Source organism: Tenrec ecaudatus, chromosome 4, assembly GCF_050624435.1.
Source record: "Tenrec ecaudatus isolate mTenEca1 chromosome 4, mTenEca1.hap1, whole genome shotgun sequence".
Taxonomy (NCBI): Eukaryota; Metazoa; Chordata; class Mammalia; order Afrosoricida; family Tenrecidae; genus Tenrec; species Tenrec ecaudatus.
Window position 1 is genome coordinate 137,958,908 of NC_134533.1, and position 23,864 is coordinate 137,982,771.

The 23,864-nt window shown below is 39.8% G+C and overlaps 1 protein-coding gene across 4 annotated transcripts in view; it reads left to right on the forward strand.

Moving 5' to 3' along the window:
• TFDP2 (transcription factor Dp-2) overlaps positions 1 to 23,864 on the forward strand; it is a 174,423-nt gene that overhangs the window by 46,205 nt on the left and 104,354 nt on the right. For all 4 annotated transcript variants that reach the window (XM_075546812.1, XM_075546814.1, XM_075546813.1 and 1 more), the window contains exons 2-3: positions 237 to 334; positions 12,952 to 13,018. In XM_075546812.1, the coding sequence (XP_075402927.1) occupies positions 320 to 334; positions 12,952 to 13,018 (82 nt within the window). In that variant the 5' untranslated portion in view covers positions 237 to 319. The remainder of the gene's footprint in view (positions 1 to 236; positions 335 to 12,951; positions 13,019 to 23,864) is intronic.

Here is a 23,864-nt window from a genome sequence, read left to right on the forward strand (position 1 = left end):
ACATCTTATTTCAAAACCAAGTCCCATCACTTTTTAGTTAAATGACTTAGATTAATTAACTGCTAAAAGCTCTAGTTTTTAACCTGGAAAATGAGGATACAATAGCACATATATTATAGTGTTGTTGTGAGGATTAATTTAGATAATCTACCTAAAGAACAGTGAATTTCACTTAGTAAATTGACATAAATTTTGACTGTTGTTGCATTACTGTTTCCTTTCTTTCCCTTTAACAGAATGTTCTTTTAAAGAATTTTTGAAGAGGAAGTTCTTTTTTATTAAATGGATTTACAGAATTCTAAATAAAATTCAACTTGGCATGATGGAAAAAAATGTAAGTATTATAAAATTGTAAATATCAGTATTTTTCAAATGAGCTGTATTTTTTCTTATGCATAGTTTCCCACCATTCTGATTAGTCAGATTCTTCTAATAGATATGGATTTTTAGTTTTTATTTATATAGAATATGAGACAATAAGTTCAGAAAAATGCTATGGAATAGAGTATCCTAATGGCCATGGTAGTGTTCTAAAATTGCTCTTTTTTATTTTACATCATTTTATTGGGGGGCTCTTACAGCTCTGATAGCATTCCATACATCAATTGTATCAAACATGTGTGCATATGTTGCCATCATTATTTCTAAAGCATTTTCTACTTGAGCCCTTGGTATAAGCTCCTCTTTTTCCCCTCCCTCCCCAACCCTTCTACCCTCATGAATCCTTGATCAATTATATATTGCTTTTATTATTTTGTATCTTACACTGACCATTGTCTCCCTTCACCCACATTTCTGTTATTCATCCCCTTTGGGGTGTGGGGGTTATTATATCCAATCTTGTGATGGGTTCCCCCTTTCTCACCCTTCCCTCTCCCTGCCTCTACCCTCTTGATATCGCTGCTCCCACTACTGTCCCTGAGGGGTTTATCTGTCCTGAATTCCATGTGTCAAGAGCTCTTATCTGTCCCAATGTGTGTTCTCCAGTCTAGCCAGATGTGTAAGGTAGAACTGGGTCTTGGTAGTGGGGTGGAGGAAGTATTCAGGAACTAGAGGAATGAAGTGTGATTCATTGATGTGCTGCTACACCTTGGTTGTATCATCCCTTCCTTATAACCCTTCCTGGCGGGGATATCCAATTGTCTACTGATGGGATAGTTGTTTGTTTTGACTCTTTTGATACCTGATACCTGATCCCATCAACACCTCATGATCACACAGGCTGTTGTGCTTCTTCCATGAATTTGCTCTTTTACAAAAGCTGCAAAATTGTTATCTCTAGAAAGTTCCCGAGATCCTCCTTTTAGGGGTATTGTACTTGCTGGAGAGTTACTTGGCCTTATTAAGCAAATCACTGGTTTCCATTGCTTTCCCTTTTGAATTTACTCAAGGAAATGTGTATTCTCAGATATTGTTCATATAAACTTGCTATCTATGAAATGATTCCTGAGGTGACAAATCTTTAAATATTTTGGAGACCCACCCCATCCCAACATCTATCTGCTTGAGGCTATCAATTTTTAATAGACTTCCCTTCAAGTTAATTTCTTTTTTTTTTTTTTATTAAAAAACATTTTATTAAGGGGGAACTGATTGCAGGGATCTACGTGTGACCTCTTCCCTGGGAGAGGGACGGTGGAGAAGGGGGGAAGGGAGACTCCGGATGGGGCAAGATATGACAAAATAACGATGTATAAATTACCAAGGGCACATGCGGGAGGGGGGAGCGGGGAGGGAGGGGAAAAGGGGGAGGACCTGGTGCGGGGGGCTTAAGTGGAGAGCAGGTGCCTTGAGAATGATTGGGGCGGGGAATGTGTGGATGTGCTTTGTATAGTTGATGTATGTATATGTATGGATGGTGATAGGAGTTGTGTGGGTCCCTAGTAAAATGTAAAAGAAAAAAAGAAAAAGATGATTGGAGCAAAGACTGTACGGATGTGCTTTGTACAATTGATGTATGTATATGTATGAACTGTGAGAAGAATTGTATGAGCCCCAATAAATTGTTTAAAAAAAATTTTATTAGGGGCTCATACAACTCTTATCACAATCCATACATCAATTGTATAAAACACATCTGTACATTCTTTGCCCTAATCATTTTCTTTTTTTATCTTTTTTTTTAAATTTTAACAATTTATTAGGGGCTCATACAATTCTTATCACAGTTCATACATATACATACATCAATTGTATAAAGCACATCTGTACAGTCCCTGCCCTAATCATTTTTTTCTCCTCTTTTCTTTTTTTACATTTTATTAGGGACCCATACAACTCTTATCACCATCCATACATATACATACATCAATTGTATAAAGCACATCCATACATTCCCTGCCCCAATCATTCTCAAGTTAATTTCTTATTTTTAATTTGTCTCAATATTTTTTCCTAGATTTAAACAAACAAAATTCATTGCCAGTGAGCGGATTCCAATTCATAGTGACCCTATACGACAGGGTAAACTGTCCCTGTGGGTTTCTGAGACTGTCACTCTTTCTGCCCTTCTTCTGCTGAGTGGCTTGTGGTTTTGAACTGCTGACTTTGTACTTGACCACTAGTCAGTAATCCAATTTATAGGATGGAGGGTAATTAAGTTGTTTTACGGTTCCCAAATTAAGGAGCCCTGGTGGCACTGTGGAGTGCGCATAGGGCTGGTAACCATGGGGCCAGCGGCTCAAAGTCACCAACTACTCTGTGGGAGACAAATGAGGTGAGGCTGTCTGCTCCCATAAAGATTTACTTTTGGAAGCCGAGGGTAGGAATGAGTCAGAATTGACTCAATAGCAGTGAGTGGGTTCCTAAAGTATTATGTAAAGGTCCTGGATGGCAGGTAGCAGAAACCAACCTAGGCTACCTTAAACAAAAAGAATTTATAATAAAAAGATAAAGATGTCTCAATTCACGAGTAAGCGTTGGGTTTAGTGGAACTTGAGAATGCTATGGCTCAGGAATTTAAGCACTGTCTGGTTTCCATCTCTCATCTCTACTTGTCTCTATGTGTTTGCTTCACTACTCTTTGTCTTTGCAAACCAAACCCACCATCTCCCATTATCCAGCTTGCAGGCAGAATATGACTTCTTATGTCACCTTAGTTTGCATGTTAGGGGGCAGAGAGAGTCCATAAAGGAAGGGAGGATGGCAACCTGGCAAATCCTGCCGGCCAATCACAACTCCATCCTCAGACCCCCTGTGAAGAACCTCTGGCACAGTCTCAGTTTGTTAATCACTAGTGGTTTAGCCACTTGTGACTGGGAGAAGCAAGAAGCGTGCTTCATAAAGTGGCTCCTGGGACTTAGCACAGTGGGTAAGGGTAGGTAATAAAGGGCCCCTAGTGAGTCAGATAGTTTTAAATGCTTCCCATCAAACTAAAACTCACTGTCATCAAGTTGATTCCCAACTCATAGAAACCAAAGACTCATATAAGATACGGTGGGACTGTCTCTCTGGGATTCTGAGACTAATTCTTTATGGGAGTAGAAAGCCTCATCTTCTGAGGAGTGGCTAGTGGTTTTGAACTATTGACCTTGCAATTGGCAGCCCACTATGCCACTGGGGAATCCTAATGCTGCCCATAGTACCTCTAAACTAAAACACAGAGAGCTACTGAATTAATTCTGACTCATTACAGCCTCAAGTGTTTCAGAGTAGAGAGTGTTTCATGGGGTTTCATTGGCTGAAATCTTAGAGCAGTGGATCACCAGACTTTTCTTCTGTGACACCACTGGGTGGATGCAAACTGCCAGTCCGTCAATTAGTAGCTGAGCGCAAACTGTTTGCCCCACCCAGTAGCATGTGCATTTGGAGAATGGCATTCAAAGAATAATATTTTTAGATTCTTACTATACTGCCTGCCTTTGGATTTTGGATTCTGATTCAGAGTCTTGCTTTCCACATGCATTAATAGCTGCAATCAGGTAAAGAGTGCTTCACTGTCACCGTTACTTCTGGGAGGAGTCTGGTTTTCAGGTGCCCTGGAGGCATAGTGGGTTTCGCATTGGCTGGTAACTGCAGTGTCACCAGTTGGAACCACCAGCTTCGGTCCCCCTAAAGTTTGACAGCCTGAGAAAGCCACAGTCTGCTTGACTGTGGGGTCCCTGTGAATTGAAATTGGCTTGATGATTGTGAGTTGCGTTGAGATGAGTTGAGTTGAATCTGCTTTAACCTGAGGCTCCAATAAAGATGCCTTAAAGTGCTGCTTTGAGGAAAAGGTTAAGTTTTAGTGTATGTATTTGAATTTTTCTTCTAGAATATTATCATAATCGCTCCTTTACAAAAATTAGAATCTAAAAGCTGACTGAGCAACAAGACAGCATTCAACTAGCAAATGCATTTGGCTCAAAACAAACCTTGAATTTAGTATAATCTTCTTGGCCATATCAGTATGATTTGCTATATTAAAAGCTGGTTCTCTAAAATAATATAAAGCCTTTGAAGCAATAGCAATTACACTCTCACTGTGTTGTTTAATTACTTGGGATACACTAGATAAGGAACAATGCCTTTCCAGTTCTGTCACAAGATAAGAGAAGATGGAGACCTGATGAGCTGGTGCTCCTCTGATGGACAGGAGTCAGGGCCAGGGACGTCAGGCCTGCGATTGCAGTACAGCATGTGGGAAATCATTGAAGTATCCAGTCTACTTCAGTAGCGATTCTATAGTAGTTATTGGCAATATTTATGAATTCTAACATGTTTTGTACAGATATTTACTGAAAGGATTATACCAATTTACTGTTCTTTTGAATGTATCCTCTCCTCCTCCTTCTCCATCACTGCTTTTCCTCAACAACTGTTCCAGACACTGTTCTAAACTTAAAAAACCAACTAATCCTCAAGCTCACTGCCATCAAGTCACTGCTGACTCATAGTGACCTTTTACATCAGGGTAGAACTCCTGTGGGTTTCAGACCATGACTATTAATGGGAGTAGAAAGTCCCAACTTTCTCTGGAGGGGTCCGGTGGTTTTGAACTGTTGTCTACTAACTTTATGGATCTCAGCCCAACACATAACTCTCAGACCACCAGTTCCCCAGGTGTGACATTGTTCTAGGTTCTAGATGAGTACTGTTTCATAGTACCATGCACTGATAAATGTTATGAAGAAAAATAGGATAGAAGAAGAAAGAGGCTATTTCACAAGGTGTTCAGAAAATGTCTTTTAATGTTATTTATTTTAAATATCATTTTATTGGGGGCTTGTACAGCTCTTAGCACAATCTATACATCCACCCATTGTGTCAGATACGTTTGTACACACGTTGTCATCATCATTTTCAGAACATTTTCTTTCTACTTGAGCCTTTGGTATCAGCTCATTTTTCCTCCTCCCCGAAAATGTCATTTTAAGGAGGTGGTGCCTTTGCGTCCCATGTAGGAAGGAGCCAGTCTAGTGTCTACTGAGAGGTGGAAGCAATTGTGGCATCTGCAAGAACCATCAGGGTGATGTGTCTAGATGGAACCGAGTCTCCAAAGGGAAGGGTGGTGTGAGGTGACGTCAGAAAGAAAGCAGGAGCCAGATTGAGTGGAACCTCAAAGCCTGGGCTAGAGGTGCTTCATTGCTGTGTCAATGAGGGGCCATAGGAGGACAGCAGTAGGGCCTGGCTTAACATGTTTGAAGTTTATTGTCTTCAAAGTTGGAGAACAGACTAAAGAGGAGGAGGGGAACCAGTGTGGTACTTACCTCAGCAGTTAATGTAGCAGGTGATGGTGATGTGACTTGGGACAATGGGAAAGGACAAGAGGGAAAGTGACTGGATTAAGATATATTTTGAAGCAGTAGCCAGTAGTACTTAGTGATTGATTAGGGTACAGGAGCAGGGGAGAAGTTAAACAAGACTCCTTGATAATTGACTTGAATATTGGGATTATAAATGCTAACATTGATGTTAGTAACTGTGTCATTTCATGAGAAGAGGGAAATTTGGGAAGGGGTGGGTTTGGGGGCAAATGTAAGACTTCTGTTTTGAGTGAGCTCGACAAAGCCAAGTACAGCTATTGAGTGGGCAGTTTGATAAATGAGCCTGGAGCCCAGGGGAACACTGTACATTTTAGAGCTCTCCCTCCCTAGTAGAGTGCTTGAAAGCAGTGGGGTTGTGTGTGCACGAATATGGAGTACGTGAGGCACAGGAGTTCTGTAGCTTAGAGACTGGGAAGGGAAGCAACAGCAAAGATGACTCCACAAGGAGTGACCAGCCAGAGCCGTGCTGCTGACCTGGGAGCCAAGTAAAGAAATGTTTCCAAAGGAGGGCAGGCTCCGTGGTGTCAAACGCCTCTCAGCAGTGATTTTGAGGTTTGGAAGATTTGTCCTCTTAGGGAGTTATCACTAAATCCAAACTCTTTTAACTCCATTTATTCATGAACGCTTTGAAACCTCCTCATATACACAGATATTGGCATTTTTCTCATTTTGTCTTCTCTTACGTGAACTGTGTGTGTGTGTGTCTGTCACATTAAACCTTGCCGCTCCATGGGCTTAGGTGCCTTACTCAGACAGCGGAAAGCAAAGTGGGATGTATTGATTCACATAATGGACAAGTCTGCCGTGCTCTGCCTTCATAGACATCTTGATGCAGAGAATCAGGTGATAGGTTCTGTGTCCTTCCCATCTCTGGACTCTATGTGCTGGCCTACATTTATTTCCGCATGCATCCCTCAGAAGAAGAAAAGGAACTTTTTTTCTTGTTAGCATTTATAATTCAAATTCCATGGAAAACCTTTGCTGTGCCCTCCTTTCCCCACATGCTTAGATAAACTTCTGTGGAGGAGAAAATGGCGTACTGTTCGTGGCCAGACTTAGGTGGCGGGCCCACTTTTGCCTTTCCATCCTTGCCTTGTTGTTCAGGGCATTCCCTAGCCAAGTGTTTCTACCTTCAGATAATTTACTTTCTCTAAGTCTTCAACTGTAAACTTTATGAAAGCGGAAATGGATGCATATTTTCATTTTTGTTGTTGTTAAACAGATTTTGGAAGTATGTATATAAACTTTAAATACAAGTTCTCCCCTCCACCACCACCATTTATGTGATTGAAATGAGCAGATAGCATTGCCTCACAAGTGACTTGTGTCTTTTCAGAGTGTAATTTGCTGGCTCTCAGGGTGCAGGTGTACAGCTGCTTAAAAATTTTTCGAGTGCATTGGTGCTTCACTCTGTAGAAGTTGGACATTGAGAGCAGGTGTTTAAACCTAACAGTAACCCAGTTAACTGTGAACTCTACTGCATGTGGTTTTGATTGAGGTTTTTGCCAGTTACAGTTGTTCATAAATAGCAAACAATACAGATAGGAACTGATGCTTTGGAACGAGAGTAATTCATGCATTATACAGTTACACTTTATGAGCATAGAATACACTGAAGGTGATCTCTGCCTGCTCTGCCTTCTTTTTACCGGGAGCATTGCAAAAGCTTTGCCATTCTCTTTTTAGAACAGAAGAGTAAAAGCGGGTGGTGACAGGTCATGCTAGTGCCACCACAGTCCCCTCTTGCCATAACAAACGACATTTCACATTAATATTTGTGAGCAACTCTGAAAATTCATGAATGTCAGAATAAGATGTGATTGTGTTGTAAGGTATGTACTTTATTTTCCAACAGATAAGAAATATAACTTAAAAGAAAGTAGACAAGGTCATGCAAACTAGACAATTTGCACCATTATCTACAGGAACTAAACAGCCATGTTTTAGTCTCAGGCTCTGTCTTGTGAATATGATGACATGAGGTACTGGAGATAGATTTGGTTCTCAATTAATTGGCAGTGATATAAACTACATTTGGAACTATTTATGGTAACATATCACTTGACCGAAAGAAACAGCTATTAACTCTTTGAATTAGCTTTTGATAGATCAAATAATGAAATAATTAGAACTTACAATATGAAATTGTTTATAATGTTGAAATACTGGGTAGTTTTAAAAGCTAAGTGCACAGATAATATAGTTCTAAAGATTTGTAAGCTTTTAAATAATTTCAGTGTGAGTTAGGGTTACTAACCACAAAGGTTGCCAGTTCGAACCCGTCAGCTGCTCTGTGGGAGAAAGATGAGGCCATTTGCTCCTATGAACATTTACAGTTTCAGAAACTCTATAGAGGGTCAGTATGGGTTAAAATTGATTTAGTGGCAGTGGGCTTTGTACCTTAAAAGGCTGTTTGGGGTCCCAAGCCAGCATTGATGCTTTAAGAAAATATATCCTAAATCCTGAAGAGAATAGCAATAATAGAACTATTTACTGTGCTTCAAGTGTTCAGAAATAGAGAATCACATACACCCCAGTTCTGTAATCATTGCTAAACTTTTGTTTGATGCTATTTTCCCATGTTTAACTCTGTAATGTTAGGAATACCAATGGACATTACATTAACGATATAAATTATATAGAGATATTTATAAGCATACTTGAAAATAATACTGCTAAAGGCTGACAGGAATTGAGCACCATGTGCCCTTTACTTAAATCATCTCTACCAGAATTGTCAAATATTGCTGTGACCCTCCTATTTACAGATGAAAACACTGAGGTCTAGGGAGTTTATGTGACTTGACCAAAGTCATTCATCAAGTAGGCATGAATGGAAACATGCCAACCCACCCATCCTCTGCTTGGGTTATTAATGGCATTCATTTGATCATTGGATGTGTCTTAGTTTGGCTTCTCTGGAGGAGGAGAACCAGTGATGGATGTATACATTACTGATTTAGAAATGGTGGCTAGCAACCTGTAGGTGAGGAGGCCAACTAAAGATTCTGCAGGCCTTCTGTCCCACAAGCCGGAGGTCAGCTGATAGGAAGAGCACAGGATGAAGAGAGAACAAGCATTATCAGAGCATCTATTTACGTACTTGAGGTGGTTCACACTCCCAAGGTTTCCCTTTCAACTGATGGACCATATCAGATACTATCATCAAAGGTGCTTGCATTGTATGACGTTATGGAAGAACCGCATAGCCTACGTCTATACACAACATTAACCATCAGAACATATATATCTTCGTGCATCAGAGAAATGTGAACAGTAGGTCTTTAGTATTTGTTTTAAATTTTTTTGGTAGAAACTGTTACTTTATTGCAAGTTACCATGTATAGAATATAGACTGTCATGTTGATATACACATTTAAAAAATCATTTTATTGGGGGCTCATACAACTCTTTTCACAATCCATACATCAACTGTTTAAAGCACATTAGTACATTCGTTACCCTCATAATTCTCAGAACATTTGCTCTCCACAACGATGCTGCTTTTTTTTATTTAAAAAAAATCTATTCTGCTACTCTGTGACTTTTTTTTAAAGCACATTTGTGCATTCATTCCCATCATCATTCTGAAAACATTTGCTCTCCACCTAAGCCCCTGGCATCAGCTCCTCATTTTATCCCTTCCCTCCCTTCTCCGCCCACCTCCCTCATGAACCCTTGATAATTTATAAATTATTATTTTGTCATATCTTGCCCTGTCCGACGTCTTCCTTCACCCACTTTTCTGTTATGCGTCCCCCAGGGTGGAGGTTATATGTAGATCCTTGTAATCGGTTCCCCCTTTCCACACCACCCTCCCAGTATCACCACTTACACCACTGGTCCTGAAGGGATCATCTGCCCTGGATTCCCTGTGTTTCTAGTTCCTATCTGTACCAGTGTACATCCTCTGGCCTAGCCAGATTTGTAAGGTAGAATTGGGATCATGATAGTGGGGAGAGGAAGCATTTAAGAAGTAGAGGAAAGTTGTATGTTTCATCATTGCTACATCACACCTTGACTGTCTCGTCTCCTCCCCAAGACCCTTCTGTAAGGGGATATCCAGTGACCTACAAATGGGCTTTGGATCTCCACTCTGCACTTCCCCCTCAATCACTATGATAAGATTTTTGTTCTATGATGCCTGATACCTGATCCATTTGACACCTCGTGATCGCGCTGGCTGGTGTGCTTCTTCCATGTGGGCTTTGTTGCTTCTGAGATAGATGGCTGCTTGTTTACCTTCAAGCCTTTAAGACCCCAGATGCTATATCTTTTGATAGCCAGGCACCATCAGCTTTCTTCACCACATTTGCTTATGCACCCATTTGTCTTCAGCGATCGGATATACACATTTTATCTGCAGGTATTTTACCAGTTTATGGACAGTATTAATAGGTCAAATGTGTTTCTTCCTGAAAATTGTATTGCTACTATGACAAACTATGTTGTCTCTTATTTGCTACAAATTTGTATATCCTCTGAGATAGATCATATCATCACCACTCAGACATAGAATTTGCACCATAAACATAATTATGATGTTTCTTTCATGCTTCCCTCTGAGGGCTGTCAGTTGCTTAAACTGTTCCTAACAAAGCTCATGACTCCGCTTAGGTTCAGGCTTCTTTACCAGGGCTTTATATTAATTACCACAACTCTGTCTGCAGCTAGATCATGCTATCTTTAATAGGACATGCGGCAATAAAATGTTTGATTAATACAATTTGGGTGGATAGTCTCTCGTGGCAGCACAATATGAGTGGGTGCACGTGTACACATGGCTTTGTGTTTGTGTTCTTTCTGAAAAGCCCTCCCTCACAACTCAGAAAGCACTGGAGTCTGATAGCACCTCAGAATGTTGGTAGGTGTTTATTGTGACGACTTTTCCAGAATTTGTTTTTGTGCTTCAGTGTTTCTCAGCTAGTTATTTCCAGTTGAGCTGTAATTTGAATGTATTCAAATTCACAGGGCTGGTTTTGCTAGAGTTGAAGTTTCATCATTTTAAAGCTAATTGAAAGTATATTGTGAAAATTTCCCAAATCACAATACAATGATATTTATTCATTAAAAACCCTTAGAGTCAGTATAATTAAATGTGTTCTAAGTATTCTAGGAGAGGTGAATGGAAACAACAGTAATATCGAGACTGGAACCATGCCATATTATTTCACTGTTGAGTAGAAGGTGGGCGTCTTTTCTTGGAACCTAACCCTAGTGAGATATCTAAGAGCATTCCTTTAACATGGGCCCTAGAGAGTTTTTAAGCCAGACAGTAATGTAGTGGTTCTTAAACACTTAGGGACAGTAAATAGAAAAGTCATAATACTCTTTTGGTACATTAAAGTGTTTACATGTTGAAGTCTATATTATGAGCTGGGGACACATTTCCTATGAGAAAATATGACAAGCAGTATAAGAGCAAAATCGTAGACATAGTTCTAGTAACAGAACAAGCTACTGAATTAATCACCATCTATTTCAAATTTTCTGATATAATTTAGGCATACTATTTTATTGTTTTCAAGTCTTTTCTTGCTAGCAATCCAAGTAATAGGCAACAAATGCTTAACACAAATTTGAGGTGGATAATCTTTAGATTGAGATAATTCAATCTGTTAACATTAATCTGTTCATTTTTTCTCTGTACTGTGTGCACGACATTATTTCATTTTAACAGGGAACACTTGCATTTAGCTTATTGGAACACAGATGTTCTGAGGGACTATGGCCTGAAATTACTATCTAGCTTGTATAATGTTTTCCGTCTGAATAATTCTGAACATCAACTTTACTACCAAGTGAAGTCAAGTGCCTGAGAATCGCGGCGCACAACTAATAAAGACATCTTCCTTATGCATCTTAGAGCAGTGCGCATCAGTACCGAGCTTGGCTACTCCCACTATCCGCCTCTCCTTCCTTATAAGTAGAAGCCTAGTTTAGTAAAAGAAGGATTTATTGTATTTTAAGTTTATATACATTCCCTCTATTTCTCAGTAGTAGTAGCCTTAGATTTTTTCTAGTTCAAGATTGTACTTTTAAAATATTTTGACCAAAAAAATAAAATATTTTGACTACTAAACTGTTTAGTGATGATTATACAACTAACTAACTGATCACCGTTAGAATTGACTTGATGGCAGTGAGTTCGGTTTTTGAGTTTAGTACAACTTTTCATCATAATTAAGATCTTTCTTGAGAGGAATTCTCTACTGTGGTTAATGCCTACTATTGATAAGCACTCCTATCCTTGTTAGAATATAATTCAAATAAATATTCTATACTAATATAAAGTGAGCAGTACTGTACTATTATGTACTTTTGAACTGAAACATGTCCTCAAAAAATAAAATTGTTGAAGTGGCATTTTCTAATACAGCAATGTTGTCATTTTGGTAGTAATAATTTTATTTGTTCTCAGTATAAGAAAACTCTTGCTTTCACCTGCAAAAACTCATGGTTTAGCTAAAACTTTAAAAATTGCAAAACAAATAATCTGAGTATTAGAATTTCATATTTTTAAAATGGTAAATATTCAAATGTTAAGTCTTTGGCTATACTAAAATATTTGCTGAAATTCTTTAAACTGTAGATGATAAATCATCAACTGTAATTTTTGTTACATCAAAATGTATTTAACTTTTTTAGTTGCATTAAGTAAAAACAACGCTAATTCAACAGCTTACCAAAAAAACCATGTCTTCGTGTAAAAGAGAATTTAGGCAATGAGTAAGAAGAACAAAAATTGAGAGAATGGGATTTTGATATATCTAAAGGCAACTTCATATCTACCAGATTGGAATATTTGCTTTTTAAAAAAAATAACAATAGTAAAATCTGTTGATATTAGATCTTCTCATTTGTTACATCACTTTCTTAATTTTTTACCTTTATGTGAATTCATTTTTATTTAATTCTTAAAGTAATTTTTCTTATTCCTATAAACCCACCAGCTGCTCCTTAGGAGAAAGCTGAGGCTGTCTGCTCTCATGAAGACTCCCAGTCTCAAAAACCCTGTGTAGGATTGCTAGGAATCAGGATTGCCTCATGCCGGCTGGCTTGGCTTGGGTTCTAGTTGATATAATTAGTTGTTTTTTCCATGGTATATATCTGATATTGGGATCTGGTGGAAAGTATAAAATAGTTTACTAACTGATTAAGCAATATTTAAGATTCCATTTTTAATACTTTGAACTATCTTATTCAGATTGGTCTGACTTCCAAAAATACAGAACTAAGAGGATTTACAGATCAGAATCTCAGTCCAACAAAAGGTAAGATTACTTGAATAAAATTTTCCTGAAACTAGCTAATCTTATTATAGTGTTATATAAATATTCAGCTATAATAAGTACTTTATGTATACTAATGATGATATACTCTTACTATGTGTTGTCTTAAACCAAATAATGTTTGTTGTTTTGAGAAGAGGAGGACTTATGGATGTCTTCTTTATCTCTTTTCTAAGATGTCTAGGACTAGCCTTGATCAATGCTCCTTTTGCAGTGAAACTAACTTTAGAACCACTTCTGAGATGTTTGTGGTTGACACCTTAATTTCTGATATTGTAAGTTGTAAGGCGGTATATCAGAATATCATGCTTAGGAGAGTCCAGTGAGTGAAATGTACGACTGCTGGGGTAATATGTACGTCAGCAGTCTGACCCACCAGTACAAGAACCTACATGAGATACAATGAGAATCTTTGGATATGTATCTTCCACAGAGTCTTTTCATATGTAAGGATGCGTGCTGAAATAGTTTGGGATGCAATATGATGTCTGGGCTTGGCTTCACGATATTCCCATGCTGAAAGAGGAGAACATGGGCGCCATGGCAGATAAAACAAGATTGGCTACGACTTGATAATTTAAGCACAGTGAAGCTGGCGCTCATCTCATGATTCTTTTCTCTTTACCTTTGTATATGTTAGAAAATTTCCGTTATAAACTGTAGTAACCAAACGTGGCTTTATGCTTAAAGCAAATGTGAAACAAGCATCATCTTCCTTAAATGCTTCATGTCTTTTTTGTTTGTTTTTAAATTTTATTTATTTATTTTTTTGCTTCATGTCTTAAGATGGGAGATTTACTCTAGAGAGGTTAGAGAAGCTATATATATATATTTAAATGTCTAATGTAATAAATTTAATGGTGTTTAAGGATTATTCTTAAAAAAAAGAATTATTCTGAGTGTGACTATGAAGCCACGAAGAGATCTCATCTTAAGCCTTGTGTGCTGCCCAATATTTTTCACATGGTGGCATAAGCAGAAAATTGCAGCGTTGGCAGGGTGTACTAGGGCTAGCAAAAAGCAACTGCTTAAGGCCAGCGGTAAGCCACCCAGAAGCTCCAGGTGGTCCAGGCCACTCCTGAAAACTCCATGGCTGAGGCTACCAGTACCATGGTGCAGCAATAGCCTCTTCACACCGTACTTTGAGACTCTGCTAAAATGAAATGTGATCACTCAGGTGATGGAAGTGGGAACTACAAGGAAGGCCAATATGTATATGTATGGACTGTATCACTGAGGCATGGGATTGAGAGAAAGGAGAGGTTTCTTAAAATACTGAACAAGAGAATGACACGGTCACATGAAAAAACCTCATCAACATGCAGCCACAGAGAGAAGGGGGATAGGGATCTGGAGAGCAAGACAGGCGTGAAGACAATGTACATTAATAACTCGACAGTTCAGTTATTCAGTAACACCTTCTCAGTTCAACTATGTAGAACAAATGGAAGAGTTGGAGACATTTAAGAGATCACTTAAGAGGTAGGAGTAAGAGATCAGATCTATTTATTTATTTATTTTTTAACCATTTATTAGGGGCTCCTTCTCAGAGCATTTGCTCTCCACTTAAGCCCTTTGCATCAGGTCCTCTTCTCTGCTGTCCCTCTCCCAGGGAAGAGGTCACATGTGAATCCTTATCAGTTCCCCCTTTCCAACCCACTCACCCTCCACTCTCCCAGCATCGCCCCTCACACCCTTGGTCCTGAAGGTATCATCCACCCTGTAATAGTTGCTTATAAATCTGCTTGCAGACTCTCCATCTCACAGCAGCTCTCCTGGTTCAGACTGCCATGGACCACTTCCTAGGTTACCGCAGCAGTCTCCCAGCTCTTACCCTTGCCTCAGCTTCCTTTCTAGCTTAGTCATGATAGCTGTGATTTTCCTCACACATAAATCTAGACAAGTCTTCCCAAGTTAAAAACATTTTTAATCGTTCCTTATTGCTCTCTAGATAAAGAACAAACACCAATTTAAAATATTTTAATATTTATATATTTAAAATAATAAAATGATACATATTTTTAAAATATTCTTCTTCTGGTCTCAGCCAGAGCAGGCAGTGGGTGGCGTAGGCTGTTGGTCCTGTGGACTAACTGCTTCATTGAGTTTTTGGTTTCCTTTACTTTATTTTTGCCCGAGTAGGAAGAGACAAGCAGCTGTCTCCCAGCTGCAGCTCTTCAGACTCCAAATGCTACTCACCAACCTTGGATGTGGAACATTCTCTCTTTGAACAATGTTATATTTGGCAGGCAGACGAATGAGGTCATATTAAGGTGAATGGAGCCTATTTTACTAAGGCTAGGCTAAGTTTTGTAAATGGAGCCCTGGTGGTGTAGTGGTTAAGTGTTGGACTATGATCCATGGTCAGCTGTTCAAAACCACCAGCAGCTCCAAGGGAGAAAGACTGGGTTTTCTACTCCCTGGAACAGTTTGAGTCTCGGAGACCCACAAGGGTCGCTATGAGTCAGCATTGACTTGAGACAGTGTGAAGTTTTGTAAAAACTTGTATTTTATTTTCAATGAACACAGTAAATGGTCCCAGTGTTGTCTTTTGGTTCTGTGTCTCATTACAGGATATTTAAAAATATCTTAATGATCTGAAAATAGAAAACTATTCCTGTCTACAGCTTTATTCATTGACCTGATCATTTCGGAGGCTGCTTTTCCTGAAGGGTCTGTGCCATCTGATTCTTACTCTCGCTTGAGTTTTCCTATGTTGATCTTCAATTCTTCAATATGACCTTTGTTTAGATAATATTATTTAGTTTCTTGATATCTCACAAAATTATCTTGTGAAACATATGTCTGATGGATGACTTGGATCCAAGGGATGCAAAAGAGACTCTGATGACTCAACAGTAAGAAAACGAGCAACTCAATTACATACAAGGTAAAAGATATGAACAAAAACCTTCCCAACGAAGACATGCAGCTGCAAGTAAACATTGCCTTTTAGAAAGGAAAATGTTAGGAGTTTTTTACTTAAAAGAAAACAAATGTTTTGAAATACCCTGTGGTTACTGCGTCCTTTATCATTTATTAACTACTTTGGAATGTATATTGTGGTTATGGAGAGTTATATAACTTGCTTTAATTTTTATATACGTTTTGAAATGAACTTGCATGTCATTAAAGATTCCAAATCCACTTCAGTTTTACTTTTCCTCCATTTTTAGCCACTCAGACCAATATATAGATCTGAGGGGTAAGGAATCTGAAGGGGTTTTTTTCCATGAAGCAATTATTAATAATATATTATAGACTTAAAAATAGTTTAGATAACATGTTATGTTTAATAGGGTTTTCTAGAGAAGCAAGGCTAAGACACTTAGGATTATGTATATGTAAAAGGATAAGTTTATATAGCGAAAAAGAATATAACAATAAATTGGTCCACACAGTAGAGCAGAGAGCTCAGTTCAACTCACTTTTGTGAGACATTTAATGTGTTGAAAGCCCTTCCACCTCACGTTGTCAGCAGACCCAGGCCAAGGAAGCGGAGAGTCGGACAATGAAGGGGTGAGGTGTAACAGAGGCCTGTAGTGCAGTGAAGCAGGTCATGGTGGAGCCTCGCAGTGTAGGGATGCAGAGTATCTGGTAGGAGGTACAGTGTCCAGAGTGGTGGCAAGACGAGGAGAGTCAGCCCGCAGGGACCAAACATGGCAAGGTGGGGTACTGCCAAGGTGTAGAGCAGCATGGCACAATAGCTGGGTCCACCAGGGCCCACGGTTGGCTTGGCCACTGGTAGCACAGCATACATGTTGAGTCAGGGTAGCTAGCTCAGGCAGCATGCTGGTCCAGCCACCAGGGAGACTGAGAGGGGCCAGCTTCCAGCAAACCATTTATCTTGGCCACACCTCCAGAGGAGGTCATCAAGCTGCAACCTGATTGACAGGCTAAACCCCACCCTTCTTATGGGTGCCATGTTGGCACCAAAAAAAACTATCCCATGTTATACTTAAGCCATAGTAAAATGATTTGCTTCCTTTAAAAAAAAAAAGCAATCACAAGTTTCATTCTCGATTCCCTACTATACCTTAGTTGCTGTATGATAAAGAGCATATCATAATTTTTTCATTATTGTAATAGCCAGTTACTGTGTCTTATGGAAGGTGATAAACTGACTATCCTCTTGTTGGAGGAAAACCCAGACCCACTGCTCTTGAGGCTGTCGGAGTTTCCAGGATGAACTCTGCAGAAGCAGACAGCCTCGCTTTCTCCAGAGGGGTGCCTGCTGTTTGCACCAGTCTTGCAGTTGGCAGTCTTAATACTTTTGGAGGAAAAGGTGTCAGTAATCTAATTTATTTATCATTTCAAATTTATTTTCATTGAATCAGCGTGCAACCCAATTGGAAGATGAGAGTGCTTTAGAAATGAAAATGTATATGATGTCTTGTTTGTTTAATATTTTAAAATGGAGTTTTTCAAATTTTCTGGGCTTTTTCCTGTTTCCATATTGCTAGTCCATTGTCTTCTCACAAGAAAATCTTCCCATGTCTGTGAATAACTCATTTAGCTACATCTACCTGTGTTTGCTTACTATTGATAACAAGGAGGAATGTACATCTTCCACAGCATCAAGGGGAAAAGATCATTTTAGTTGAAGATTGGAATTTGATTCTGAAATCAACCTCTTTAATTGTTGTTTCCTTGAACTTCCTTCCTTAAATTTCTCTTGTCAGTGCCCAACATAAAATTTGCATATGTTGCCAAATCTAAAAGCAAAAACCTGAATATCTGTACACATGCCACAAAGCTCAGTACAAATGGTGTTCATTCAGGAGAGATTAAGTTGCTGATTTATCTACTTTATAAATAACATGGGCTCATAAGCGTAGCTTAAAATACTCTTTTTTTAAAGAGGCAGGTTTGTTTTGAAGGAGCCCTGATAGTGTAGTGGATTAAACTTTGTGCTGCTCACCGCAAGTTTAATGGTGCAAACCCACCAGCTGCACCGCAGGAGGAAAATGAGGCCGTCAGATCCTCTGAGGATTTACACTGTATAAATTTTATGGTTTTATAAGTCGTAAGCAGCAGTTTTCCTCTGCTCTGTAGCATTGGTGTGAGTCAGAGTCTACATAAGGGCCATAGATTTGGTTTATGTTTCTTTTTAAATAAAACACTAAATAGGAGAACTATCTAAAGTTGCTAGATTTTAAAATACTTTTTGAGAAATATTTTATTTACTCTAATTAAAAAGTGATTGTCTTATGCTAAAAACTAAGTTTTTGAAACCACTTATTTTTAAATATGCAGAAAATATCTGCAAGATGCTGGTTAAAGGACTGAAAAATGATTAAGCTTATATAACTGATTTACGAGCTGTATTTTGAAGTAAAAGATTACTACCAGAATTTACTGGTAACACAAATTACTTGTTTCATTTTCTGTTCACCAAGCTAATTAAAGATTCCCTGCATATCATAATAAGCTAGGAACTCTTTGTCAGAGGAAACCAGACTCCCAACGATTGAAGGGCCAGTAGGCACAATTGTATGGTAATAATATAGAAAGATGATAGTAAAGTCATATAGGATAGGAAAGATCGGAGAGAAAAAAATAAAGGAGTCAGACCTCAGTTCCTCTTGATGGACCACGTGGAACTGGGAGAGGGGAGGGAGAACCTTTACTTTCTTGGGACATTTATAAGTAGCCATAGGACACGCATATTCAGTACTTGTATGTGTCACAGGTGGGTGGTATCTACTTTAAGGTCCCTGAGCTCACAGGTGAGGAAGCCTAATACCTGCACTGGGGGAAGGTACGAGAGGGATTGGGTGACAAAGCGGGAAGAGAGCAAAAGGATGCCTGCCTCTATCGGGAGAGAGAATCAACCGTGTGCTCACTTTAAGGCAGCATTGCTGTTAGGGGAGAATCTGTGGGAATGATATCTAAAGCAGGAAAATGTACATGGACTTTCCTCTAACTTATCGAAGTGGAGACTTTCCTACCACGGAATACTAGCTTTCCAGATTCCCTCTGTTATAAGTTAGGGAATATAGTCCTCATCATGTTTCCCTCAGGGTTAGTTTTCACAACTCTTTTTTTCATTCTTCAGTGGTATCTTTTACATATCCTCAGGGAGGCCCACATTGATGCATTCAGATATGACTGGGTGAGTTATTTAGTTTATTGTGCCAACCTGGCCGATAAACACAGGTGGGGTTAATTGAAGGGCGGAGAGATAAATGGCTCAGTGAGCCTCGCCTTTCGAGTTGTCAGGTCTCTTGCTTTTGATGGTCGGACCAGAGTGCTGCTGCCTTAGCCAGTTCCCTGCTTTAGCTGGCAAGGCTCACTTCTTGCAAGACATCCCCAAGGAGAAGCCACATGGACCTACCCCGATGCAGCCCTGGGTGCTGGAGCAGCCATGTGGAGACCACTGCCAGCGCTGAGGTGCTTACACATTCACTGACTCGACTTTCCTCCTTCAGTCAGCATCATTATTGTCTGTTTTGTGAGATGGAGGAGGACTCTGTGGTTTGGTGTTGGACATATGGGTTAATGGGTTAATGTTGGACTTGTGGGCTTGGGCAGCACTGGGTTGGGATGTTTTCTTGATGCGTACTTAACCTTTATATAAAACTCTCTCTTATACACGAGTTTCTGTGGGTTTGTTTCTCTAAAGTACTCAGGGTAACACACTGGTATTGCAAGCACATAAATCACACATCCAAAGGAAGTGGAAAAGTAAAATGCTAAAACACCAAACTCACGGCCACAGAGACCTTATATGACAGAGTGGAACTGCCCTGTGGGTTTCCAAGACTATAAATTTTTAAAGGAGTAGATAGCCTCATTTTTCTCCTAATGAAAAGCTGGTGGATTCGAATTGCTGACCTTGTGCATAACCTACTTAGACACCAAAGCTCCTTTCTTTCAGTAAACTCCTCATTTAATCCAGATGGGGAAAATGGCTATTAGAATAGTAGTTTTTATAACAATTTGTCTTTACTCCACCCCTAATTTAAAAAACAAAGAGAAGATGCTGTTTCCTTAGTGTGTTTGTCTGGGTTGACTAGAGAAACATATCCAGGGCACTCATGTGGGTAAGAGAGAGCTTTATATCAAAGAGTAATTGTATGTTAAGAAAACATCCCAGCCCAGTCCAGATAAAGTCCATAAGTCTGATATTAGCCCATTGCAGATTTGACAAATGTGTGTAATGGAGAGTACTTTGAAGGTGATAAGATTGTTTTGTAAAAAAATGTAAATACATTTCAAATACGTTTGGAAAAAAATTCTAGTTCTTTGGAAGATACCCCTTCATACATACATCCCTGGTACTACTGGTCTCCTTTTAAGTCTGAATGTTGCTTGGCTGAAATTGAGTCCTGGGGATGAGTTCATTTCCAGGCCTCAAGGGTGACCAGGGGTAGGTAGTCTTTGGGACTACCAGTTTCTATCCAGCCAGTAAGCCGAGTCATTTTTAGGCATTTGAAGTTTGTTTGTAATCTTTTTTTTAACTCATTTTACTGGGGGCTCTTCCAGCTCTTATCACAATCCATCCTTACAAATATTGTGTCAAGCACATTTGTACATATGTTGCCATCATCATTTTCAAAACATTTTCTTTTTACTTTAACCCTTGGTATCAGCTCATTCCCCCCTCCTTCCCTCCCTTCCTCATGAACCCTTGATAATTTTTTTTTCATGACTTACACTGACTGCTGTCTCCTTTCACCCACATTCTGTTGCCCGTCCAACCCCCCTGGGAGGGGGTTATATGTAGATCATTGTGATTGGTTCACCCTTTCTCCCCCACCTTCCTCTTCTCTTGGTATTGCTACTCTCTTTATTGGTCATGAGGGGTTTATCTATCCTGGGTTCCCTGTTTCCAGCTCTTATCTGTCCCAGTGTACATACTCTGGTCTAGCCAGATTTGTAAGGTAGAATTGGGGTCATGATAAGGGGGGTGGGGGAAGTATTAAAGAACTAGAGGAAAGTTGCATGTTTCATCAGTGCTATACTGCACCCTGACTGGCTCACCACCTCTTCCCCGTGACCCTTCTGTAAGGGGATGTCCAATTGTCTACAGATAGACTTTGGGTCTCCACACATTCACATTGATAGAATTTTTTGTTCTGGGTCTTTGATGCCTGATACCTGATCCCATTGAAACCTCATGATCACACAGGTTGGTGTGCTTCTTCCATGTGGATTTTGTTCTTTCTCAGCTAGATGTTTATCTTCAATCCTTTAAGACCCCAGACACTCTCTCTTTTGATAGCCGGGCACAATCAGCTTTCTTCACCATGTTTGGTTATGCACCCATTTTGTCTTCATCGATCCTGTCAGAAAGGTGAGCCTCACAGAATTCCAGGTTATTAGAACCAGGTGGCCTTGCATTGAGGGAGTACCGTCTGCTACCTTGATACTTAACATATGTACATAGATCTATTTCCCTGTTCATATATAAATATATATACATATACATGTGCCTATATTTAGACAGCTATAAATGCCCTTTGCATCACAGTTCTTTTCTCTACTTCCTTTTACTTTCCTCCTGCCCTATTATCATGTTCAACTTTCATTTGGCTCTCTCGATTTCCACTTGGCTATATTGCACTTGATGAAACCCCAACAGATAGTCTATGCCCTCCTAGTCATCAATTTTAGATCTCTTGTTGGCTCCCCATCCTCTCTCCCCTTTCCCCCCCAGAACCATCAGTCCCATTATTTTCTCCACAGGATTGTTTACTTACCTTGCCTATCTTATATAGATAGATTTGGGGGGGGGGTTTCTAAAAAACCTATGAATAGTTCCGGGTCTGTCTGCTAACTCCTAAGAATGTTTTCCAATCCGGTGTGTTACAGTGCCAAGCTCTGCCCTCCGAGTCCAAAGTCTGTTTTCAGAATTCCTCAGAGACTTTGCTGCTTTGCTCCCCTTGCTGCTCTGTTGCGCTCCCTTAGTAACACCCTGGTTTTGGAGGGGTGTGTGTGTGTGTGTGTGTGTGTGTTAGACAGGTGATGGCCGATTTAAGAGAACAGCATGCAGATGTGAAATTTTGTTTCCTGCTCAGGAAAAACGCCACAGAAACTGTTGTGACGTTGAACACAGCCTACAAGGACAGTGCTATGGTAACTCAAGTGTATGAGTGTTCTTGTTTTTTTCATTTCAAAAAAGGTGAAATGTTGATTGATGACAAACTTTATTCTGGACGTCCATCAACTTCCCAAATGGACAAAAGTGCCCCTTGCATTGCATTTGGAGTTCATTCCACCAGGTCAGACTGTTAATCAAGCTTTCTATTTAGAGGTTCTGAAAAGATTGTGTTACAGTGTGCGACAAAAAAAAAGGCCTGATATGTGGCAGACTAGGGACTGTTTTTGCCACCACAACAATGCACCTGCTCACACAACCATCCCAGTGCCCCAGTTTTTGGCAAAAAAATAGCATGCTCTTGCCTCACACACCTGATCTCACTCCATAGGACTTCTTTTTGTTTCTGCAAATGCAGAGGGACGTGAAAGGACAGCAATTTGACTACACAGAAGAGACGAAGAAAAACAGGGGAGGTGCTGTCAGCCATCCAAACAGATGAGTTTGAAAAATGTTTCCAAGAATGGAATTGCAGATTTGACAAATGTATTGTTATGGAAAGTACTTTGAAGGTGTTAGGGTTTTTTCCTAAGAAATATGAATACGCAGCTTTGTGGGGTTGGGTTCCATTTGAGGGAGGATACCCCTCGTATTCATCTTGTTATTTTTATTTGCCAACACCTTACATTTCAAGAGGATATGTTTGGGTCTTTCCAAGTATCTTGTATGTCGACCAGGACCTGGTGTTTCAGATGAGTTTTTCTTGGTGTTTCTTCTTCTGTGGCTTTTGTTCTCTCTCTGTGCTCTTGCTCCTCCACCAGGGATTGACTTTTGTTACTTATTACTTGGTGCTAAGTTGCTCATGGTGTCAGATGGTTCTGCTGTCCAAGTCAAGTCCGGGAAATGAGCTCCTGCTTCTACCTGAACAGGAGCAGATCTGTGCTTGGTAGCAGTGAAGGACTCTGGGCCTACAACTTTCCTGTTCCTCTCCCTCAGCAGCAATGAATCTTGGCTGGGGCCCTTGGTATAGGAGGGTTTCTGGACCTTTCACCAGAAACAAAAAATTCCTCTCTAGCCTTTTCCCCAGAAGACTTGAGTTGTGGCTAAGCCCAGAAGTGAGGCTGTCCCTCCATTAGTTTATCGTTTTCATTTGGGAAGAGCAGAATGGTTCAGAAATGTGTCTGGGCGTTTGGATCTTACTACCACCGCAGCATACTGCCCCTCCCACCCGTGCGCTCCCCTGGGGCCTGTCCTCAGTTTCCTGCTGTACCGTCATCTTTCTCATCGCTGAGCCCCTGACAGACATAGAGCAAACCTTCTTTGCTTCTGGAGTCTCCACATTGTCAGACCATACCGGACCTACAAGAATCTTTTTAATTTAGCCTATGTTTCCTAACTATTTGTATATTGGCTACTTCTTTCCCCCAGGCCCCACCCAAGAAAAACCAATTGTGGGCCCTGTGGCTCCTTCCAGGGACTTCTCTTTGGAATTCAGTTTATTAGGTTAAAATCTTGCAACTTCATCTCTACAGAGGCCTGGAGGAAGGTTATCATTATGAAGATTATCTGACTTTTTATCAAGTCTTGTCTTGGTAAACTAGTAGAGCAGTCCAATAAAATCCTACTTGCTTGAGGGATTGAGAATCTATTTTGTGGGAGAAAGAAGGATAACCTTTTAAGGAAATCTGTGGAGTGCAGAAATACTGAATACCATCTGATGGTTTTACTCAGATTTCTGTTATGACCAGACTTATCTGAAGTCATGTATGGGTCCCACAAATCTTC